Here is a 9395-nt window from a genome sequence, read left to right as displayed (position 1 = left end):
TCCCTAACGTTCTGACTAACACCTTGTTTTGGGTTCCAGAGAAGACAAAGTCACACAAGTCTGGAACAACAAAAGTTAGTCTAAATGATGACAGAATATTTATTTATGGGTGAACTATCACTTTAAGGATGCTTGACAGATTTGGTCAGGTCTAAAAGTTAGAAGAAACGTTTGGAAACATCCCTTTTAATCCGCAAGGGTACGGTCTTCTCGGAGTCTAGTTGTTTATGAATGCAGCCCAATGCCCACTAGACAGTGTTAGTATTTAAAAGTAATCCACAAGACTCCAGTCAATCAATTAATGTCTTCTGAAGCAAACCTATAGATTGGTGTAAGAAACAAATCGATAATTAAAACATTTTTAACTTTAAATCGTTGCTTCTGGCCAGTGCTGGATTCGCTGTTTGAAATGACCTAACTCTTGCATGACGTCATGCACAGCGAGCCACGTGACAAGATGCGCGGACTGACTGTCTCAGAAGCAGAGGCAACTGAGACTTGTCCTCCACCACCCAGATTGAGGTGAGTAACCGCGCCACCACGAGGACCTAATAAAGTAGTGGGAATTGGGCATTCCAACATTGGAAGAAAAGGGGATTAATAAATAAAATAAAATAAAATAAAAAAACAGAGAAAACAGCTCAAGACTTAATGTTTATGCATTTGTTCAGTTTCACACAAATATTTCAAATGAAAAAAATGAAGACTAATAAAATTTTCTACAACTCCATGATTGGCTCTGAGGAACAGCACAATCCAGGATTGTCAAATCAACAGCAATTAAATCAGTTTACAGACTAGTGGACTAATCTATTAATGAAGAAAGGGGCCTTCATTTTTAAAATAATGTTTTATTTTATATGCCTACAGAATTGAGATACAAAGTCAATTCCATTTGATTTGATTTGATTAAAAATACAGTTTTAAAATACATCTTGCTCTGTGCAAAGGTCACACTTGATGTACAATCATTACACTATACACTACATATTAAACTCTCTTCACACCGCCAGCAACATCCCTTGATGTTGTAGTCCTTGTACGATAAGTCACTATAGGCGTTCCTACTGTGACGTTCTTGGTGGACTGCACAATTGGCCATAATTATTTAAATTCTGATCACAGATGTAAAATCACATGGCAAAACTAAGATATCATTCTAATTTGACAAGGAATCAGTTCTTTTGCCTTTTAAAATAAGCATTCTGCAGAGGAGAGTGTTTTTATATGAACTGCAGCAGTGCTAATTGCATCATAATATAAACAAGATGAACAATCTATCAATGTACGAACCAAACTCAGACTGTCGACAATTTCTGACGTGGTTTTCCATGCATATTTAAAAAAATAATAATAATTACAACCATGCATGCATGCAACAAATTATACAGAACAGTGAAATCCCTCACAACAGTAACTTCATATGTTTTCAGTCTGAACTCGCCTCAAGTACAATATAGGACATACTATTAATGTAGGCAATTTTTTTTAATCATAAACATCCACATGCTCAGGTTAAATTGATTTCTGCCAGGAAAAATACACAGTCAGAAAACTGGAATGACCCAAGCAACCATACCACTTTAGATATTTCAGCCAGACAGTCAAATCTGTCAAGAAATATGGCTACTCAGATTGAGTAAAATTGGTGATACAAGCATACAAAAAAGTTGTTTAGTTCTCTGTACAATACCTTGCAACACAGAATTAAATTTAACATAAAATAAAACTGAATGAGAAATAATAGACTGTGTTAACAATATACAATTTGAGTACTATTGCTACCCCCAATCATTGACCACAAAATGGTACCAATAACACTAGTTTACTAAATATTTTTTACTCCCTGTACATTTTCTGTCAAACAAGTACAAACCTCATTCTACCAGTCACAGACAGTTCATTCACCAAAGCATGTAAAGTACTGTACTGCTCTGCAAAGGCAAAATGCAGTAACTACACATTTGGTCAAAAGTTATGACCATAGCTATGTCTCTCAAACTATGATCTGTCCTGAGACAGACAAGTTTGGCTCAACTATGCTTGGATACAGAGAGTGAAACTATTTAATAATCCACAATCAAAAAACTTTGAAGCCACTTTTTTGTTTCACCATTGGTGGTTACTGTGTATTGGCTTTGCAAGGCAAGGCCCTTCTGGGCAATTGTCACGAAACCTGTCATGTGCGAATATAGAAAATTAAGCCTTTTTAGAGTCATTTAGACTTTTTACATTTTTAGATTATTTAATACATGCATTTTGTCACAATGCTAAAAAAAAATCATAATGGTCCTAAACGTCTTTATGCAATATATATATATATATATATATATATATTTTTTTTTTTTTATGAATTTCACACAATTTACACTGCAACTGAAGATGAACTTTGTGTGTTTTGTGTCAACATCGGACAAGGCTTTTTTCTATGATACTGCAGATCACTTGATTGGGTGAAACTCCTGCCACATGCAGTGCAGTGATATGGCCTCTCTCCAGTATGCACTCTCTCATGTCTTTTCAAGGCTCCTGAAAGAGTGAAACCCTTTCCACAGTATGAACACTTGTGAGGTTTCTCTCCTGTATGAATTTTTTGGTGCTGTTTCAAGGCACTGGATCTAACAAAGGTATCCCCACACTCAAAGCATATATAAGACCTCTCACCGGTATGTATTTTCTGATGTTCATTAAAACAGCCCAAGCGCAAAAAAGCCTTTCCACACACAGCACACACGTAAGGCTTCTCATTTGTATGAGTTTTCATGTGAACATTTAAGTTAGATGCCAAAATATAACTTTTACCACACTGCTCACATTTAAATGCCCTTACTCCAGAGTGAGAACGCTGGTGATCTTTGAGATTTGTTGAACATTTGAAACTCTTTCCACACTCTGAGCATGTGTAAGGCCTTTCTCCGGTGTGAATTCTAATGTGTCTTTTAAGGTGTCCTTTACATGTGAAAGCTTTTTCACAATGAGGGCAGACGTAAGGCTTCACTCCAGAGTGAATTTTTAGGTGTTCATTATAATGTCCTTTATGTGCAAAACTCTTTCCACATTCAGGGCAGATAAAAGAATTGTTGGCTTCTGGTCTCTGAGGTGTTTCTTTTGAAACTATCTTTATGGTTTCCCTGAAACTATAAGATTCTTCTCCAGTTGTGAAATTCTGAGGATCCTGGTATTGGTATTCCTCCTCCTCTTCAGTCAGTTCTTGACTTTCCTCTTTCACTTCTATCGTGTCTAGAATGTACATAATTGTCAAAAAAATAATTAAATTCAAGTACATCAAAGGTGAAACAAGAAATAAAAGTGACCATCTATTTTTGTGATTTTTTTGTATGCTAAAGGATTATTCTGTCATTCTCATGTTACTGCCATCCAATCTACCTATAAGTTGTGATCGCTGCTGTATATGTTCTCATATTGTGTACTTTAATGTTACTTTAGTGCTTTCAAATAATTTTCAATCACAGCCACCAAATCTGCCTGAACTGTCTGCCCAGCAAACACTGAAAGTTGTCTCAACGTCGCCAAACTTCAACCAATGTTGCGAAAACATGGACAAATTTTACATTGTGTGGTGAAGTTTATCATAACAACGCTGCTTTATTTACTATCATTCAGGGTCACTGATTAAGGTCGTGCTTATATTGACTACCACTGTACGACATATACTGTACATGTCACTGTGTTTGACAAATTGATAGAATCACTGTAAGCGTACAATTTTTAAATGTTTCAATTAAATATTCTGTTAAATAATGTCTTAAAAGGTAAACGTTTTGAGCATAAGCATAATAATAGGGCTATATCATTAGAAAGATGTGAATATCCTTCGAAAATGTATCAATATTTATTGTGCTGTGCCAATATCTTATATTATTTTCCTAGTTTTTCCCATTAATTACCTAGACTTTGGCAGCCAGGCATTTTGAGGACACAACATCGTTTGAGGTACGTAACATTAACTTACAGTATCCACTGCAGTTATCCACAAGTCCAAACACAATTTTATCATTATCAATGTACGACAGCAAACAGATAACGTTCCTGCAGAAGTTATCATTGATATTTAACGTTAATCTAACCTTAGCTAAGTTAGGTAACGACGTTAGCTGTCAGTCTCCTAGCTTAAGTCGACTGACATATCTGGCTGCTTGTCATAAAAAGCAAGGTATAACGCAACTTTATATACTGTATCTAGCTAGCTAACGTTAGCTAATGACAACGTAACTATTTTCAGCATCTGAGGAGCCAGTTCAACACCGGTAACCACTTTTGCTTCATTTCTTTGTTGACTCACAGGGCTCGACATTAATGCTTATCCGGGGCAAGTGAAAGAGAATTTTACTTGCCCGACCGGACAAGCAGACTGATTAAAACATCAATAATAACCTGCTGTCGAGTAGTGTGTCGTCATAATAATCAAACAACCATAACACAAAAATGAGAAAACCACTTACTGTTCTTGACTGAGTAATTTTAGTAGCTTTAAAAAGTATTATGGTATTATAATCATACAGTGAAGCCCAGTAGTAGGTTTGTTTACTTGAATGCTTGATAGCCTACTGCTGTTAAAAACTTTTAAAGCTGTTAAAAAAGCACTGAATTTTATTAATTTGTTCTATATTTATAATCTATTTCTATTCATTGCTGTTTTTTATTGTTATTTTATAACTGACTGTTTACTAGTCTTGAATAATTACTTAAGAACTTGAAACCATTCTTCCATAATTAACATAATAGTGTTATTATTTGATGTGGTTCTGAAGCAGGTATTGAGAATCGTCAAATTTCACTACCGACTACTGAAATTTTCGTATTGTGATAATGTATAGCAAATATCCTACATGGTAGATATTGCTGCAATAATATGATGAAAATGTAGATCTCATTCCTTAGATCTCAGCTTCCCTGCTGTTAATGGTGGCTACGGAGGCTTTCGTTTATTTGAATAACATACGCAATATAATTATCATATGACAATAGTCTCCTCCCTACCCAGTGCAGTTTACATTTCTGTTGCAGAGAACTGAGTTGATTGCATAGGTAAAGTATTAGGTTAGGCATCTGTCATAATTTTACAAAAATATACAACATAAACTTTGACATGTTACTTGAGCATGTAACTTAAATGTACTTTTTTCTCTCCAGACAAGTAACAATTTTACTCAGACAAGTGAATGACTAATTTACTTGTCCGGAGGACAAGCACATGACGATGCTTAATGTCAAGCCTTGGCTCAACTCTAGTCGATTTTGTGTTTTGACCATTTGTGAACTGTTAAACTCCATCTCGTTTATCATGCTTTGTGGGTGTGACTTTTTTTGCCGTGTCATCACCATTCATATCTGTACAGCCAATGTGTTTATGATTAAATTACTACAAGAGCACAAAGTTAAAAAGCCTCTTAATTTTGCTCTCAAAGTGCACCAGATTAATGCATTTAACTTTAAAATGTACAACATTTTCTTACGGAGGGGGCATGCCCCTGGACCCCCCTAGAGGGTCCGAGGTCCACCCACCACTGTCTCACAAAATCCTGTGGGAAACACTGTAGCATCAACATGGGCATTCAGTGGCAATGGAAGCAGGTCAGATATTAGAAGACAAAATTGTAAGTAATGTGTAAGTAATCATTTTTTGTGTAATACATATTTTTACAAAATTGTTAACCAATTTTTCTTGCCTTACAGTCAATGAAGGTCAATTTGTACTTTAAATAACAGTAGCTAATATAATTTTTTTTGTACAACCATGTCAACATTCTTAATGAAAATGCTTTCATCTGACATGAACAGATTTCCAGCGATCTGTCCTCATTTGTTGCCACCTACCAGCATATAAATGTTCTCAACAGAAATGTCCATTAAATGTATCAGTCAAGGAAAATGATGAAAGCTTTCAAAAGACTTGAGTCACGGGGATGAATCAAAATCTGCACTAGCTCTCTGCAGTGGTGAACGAACACAGACAACAGGAGTGATACAAACAGTGAAGCATCTCATGCGGTTTTACTAAATACTGTATCAACAGTCGGTTGCAAGAAAACCCTTATTGACAATAGCCTTACAATCGTAAGGGTTTTCTTAATTGAAGGGGTTTCAAGAACTGGAGTACTGGCACTAACTGTTGTATAATGTAATTTAAACTGTTGTTTAATCTAACTGTATACCTATCATCTATAAATTAATCAGTGGGGATGTTCTTGTATTGTTTTAGTGTTCTGTACAGCTGGTTTAGATATGACACGTAGTTTGACATATTTACTTTCACAGCAACCAGCTATTCCACATGTATAGTTTATTGGACCTCATCTCATAATAAATGAAAGTAAGTAGTCATAGATGTGGCCTGCACATGCTCTGTCATAGCACAGTAATGGTTGTGTGCGGACGACCTGAGCTCGAATCCAGCTTGTTGTGTTACTCCACACACTTCTCCCTATCATTTCCTGTCACTTCTGCTCTCCCCTGCCCCATTACAAGCCTAAAATTAATTTAAAAAGTACATTTTTAATTACTTGAAATCTGATAGATGATTAAATGTCTCAAGCTTTGACAGAATGTGCATAAGGGGAAGAACATTGTATGCACTTTACTAATTTTATGATCTCTTTTTCAGCTGTCCAGTCATCTCAAGGCAGTCTAAGGAGATGTAGGCAATGACTGCGTCCAAAAAACTGGAAAATGCCATCTTTGCAGGCTGTATACGGAGGTAGGATGAAATAAGGTGCAATATGTATTAATAAAGTTGATGATTTATGACCCTGTGTTGAATTTTTACTCTTCAAAGTATACACTGGCACGTGTTTATTATAACTTATAAAGTACAATGCTGGATATTAACAATACTGAAAATGATGTTACACAATTTGTTATTTTATTTTGAAGGCTTTATGTGTTTGATGATTTACCATAAAATATCAAGAGTAATGTGTTGCTGACGTCAGGGATAATCAAATGAGTCTGGAACGTCGCGTCTGACAGTTCGACGTTTACAATAGTCAAAATTGAACGTGGCAGTAACGTCGCCACGACGTAAATGTGTTTGCCGGGAGACGTTTTGATACTTTAATGTTCTTCAACAGTCATGAAGAATAGCGAAGTATGAACACCAACCTCTCGGTTCCTCTGTATTTTTCACTGTGCATGGTTCTGTATAACTCATGTCTTCAATCTCCTCTTTAATAAACTCCATGTCTCTTCTCTTAAACCTCCAGATTTCAAATGTTCCACCTGGAGTTCTTTCCTGCTTGTCTGAAAACGTTTCTTTGCCACGTTTACGATTCTGGGAATATTCTCGACATTTATTGGCCTGAATCGCAATTTGTTGACTTTAAGTACGCACTAAAATTAGCTACCGCGCTGATGATGGTAAAGTTTGAATTAGAATGTAATTTCACCACACCATAAAATGTTGAATACTGTTTCCACGGAGCTCTATGTGGCCGAACATCCGCATCTCGGAAGCGTCGCAAACCCCTCCTCTTCCGTGAAGCAAGGGGTCTTGGGAGATAGTAGTCCAAAAAGCTTACATAAGTTATTCTATGGCATGCAGTGGTGCATGTTCGGGACGTTCTGCTCTCTAGTGACATCTGTGGTTGAAACTTAAAACTGCAAGCATACTGCGGAAGAGTACGTTACGTCAGTTGTGTTCTGGCACTGCTCTTCTGGCGGATGAATCTCCCAATTTGAGCTTACCTGGTCATCGACTGTGCGATCATGAGTGGAGCTGGAGTCATAACGTGCTATTTTCATGTTAATATTATGTTATACGATCAAACATTTGAAACTGAAATATTACTTAATTTGATGAAGATAAACAACACTTTTATTTACATATTTTGAATTTTCTGACACTACACTCAAAGCGCTTTTACATAGAGAACAGGGGAATCTCCTCAGCCATCACCAGTAGATCTTAATATGATTATTCAAGTGTTTTATCTACTATAAATGTTTGAATTGTACAAGTTTCAATTTAAGAGGTTAAACTTGTGATATGGCTGATATGAGTTCAATAAAGACTTAATTATTTTTATACTATATTGTCCAGCCTCAGTTACTACAATATCATGTCTATGCAATGCACACAATAACACCTAAAACATAAAACGAGGATTCAATAATGATGGGGATAAAATATACTTTATTAAAATGAAAAATAATGTGCAATTACAAGAAGTTTCAGAAGTCATCCATTTAAAACATGTCACAGTAACTTCATAGGACAACGTAGATACATCGCGATCGGTAACACACGAGTAATGTTCGATTCATACAAGCATGACAAGCAAAATAAGCTTCAACAACCCTACCAGACAACATATCCAAGCATTAGCATGTAAACAGCTTCACCAAACGGATAACAGATAAACATCCATCTAGACTGCAATGATGCTGTCCTGAACTGTGTGAGTGTTCCTGAACTGAACTGAACTGTGTAGTTAGTTTCTCCGGCCGGCTCTTCTTTCCTGTGTGTGTGGACATGACGTACAGACGCATAAACCTGCAATTTCACATCATATCGAACCCGACAGCTCAAAAATAAAAATTGACCTTTGATTCTACATTCAGACCCTTTGATAACACCTTATTTGATTTTAAGCTATAAAATTGATCAAAGCTATTAACTGTTTTGGTTTTATTGTTACTAAAGCAAATTTAAAAAATTCACATCGATGAATACATTTCGTAGGCAAGACCCATTTATGGAGTTCATATATTAAAATGAAAACTTTAAATAATAATAAGTAAATAAAATAAAACAAAAAGTTCCACTTTTTAAGATTAACATACTCCGCAAAGTTTTACAGTAGATGTATTTGAAGATATTGTAGTTGCCCTTAGATGAAAATATTGGCAGTCATTTCCAAAGTATTTTCATGGTGGCAGCTTTTGTGTAAAATATTTCTATACACGCCTTTAACAAGCAGATCAGAAAACCTGAATTGTCTTGCGATGCAAAAAAATGTATGTTTCAAAAGTCATCTCTAGAAATCACATAATACTTATTTTTTTATTTTTTTTCAAATACTTTCTCCTATCGCAGCTAAGTATGCAGAAACAACACTGTCCCTGCGTCCGAATATCCATACTTCACTCCTATATTGTATGCCAAAAACAGTATGCCAGTGGAGTAGTATGTCTGAATCCACAGTATTCATGAAGCAGTAAGCAAGAAGTACCTGGATGACCTGCTATTTCCAGTGAGATTCTGAAGTGCGGTTCGACTGGACACTTTACGATCCCATAATCCCTCAGGAGCTGAGGCGATGTCATGTGCAAAACACTGGATTTAAAGGAACGGCGGTGAATCGCAAGGCGGATGGCTCTTCTAAACTGTAAGTGCTATATATACCACAATAATTGTTCCTTGTACTTGAATGGTG

General features: G+C 36.0%; 1 protein-coding gene across 2 annotated transcripts; it reads right to left on the bottom strand.

Annotated features, from left to right (window-relative positions):
* Positions 1 to 859: 859 nt before the first annotated feature.
* LOC127442949 (gastrula zinc finger protein XlCGF7.1-like) lies at positions 860 to 8042 on the bottom strand. Of its 2 annotated transcripts, none has more exons than XM_051701383.1 (2): positions 7412 to 8042; positions 860 to 3240 (listed from the first exon to the last, which is right to left on the bottom strand). In XM_051701383.1, exons 1-2 carry the CDS (start codon positions 7596 to 7598, stop codon positions 2366 to 2368), a joined length of 1062 nt encoding a protein of 353 aa, XP_051557343.1. In that variant the 5' UTR covers positions 7599 to 8042; the 3' UTR covers positions 860 to 2365. The 2 variants fall into 2 exon arrangements, with proteins under 2 accessions (XP_051557343.1, XP_051557344.1); XM_051701384.1 differs by having other exon boundaries at positions 7123 to 7547.
* Positions 8043 to 9395: the final 1353 nt, after the last annotated feature.

This window comes from Myxocyprinus asiaticus, chromosome 6 (genome assembly GCF_019703515.2).
Source record: "Myxocyprinus asiaticus isolate MX2 ecotype Aquarium Trade chromosome 6, UBuf_Myxa_2, whole genome shotgun sequence".
Lineage (NCBI taxonomy): Eukaryota > Metazoa > Chordata > Actinopteri > Cypriniformes > Catostomidae > Myxocyprinus > Myxocyprinus asiaticus.
The sequence above is the reverse complement of the archived record's forward strand: the minus strand, read 5'-3'. Positions and strand labels throughout refer to the sequence as shown.

Excerpts from the sequence above, each read along its gene's own strand:
- LOC127442949 (XM_051701383.1), bottom strand. The coding sequence starts at position 7,598 with ATGTCACTAGAGAGCAGAACGTCCCGAACATGCACCACTGCATGCCAT. Across the intron at positions 3,241-7,411 it reads ACAGTATTCAACATTTTATG|ACACGATAGAAGTGAAAGAG; the intron begins GTGTGGTGAAAT and ends TGTACATTCTAG.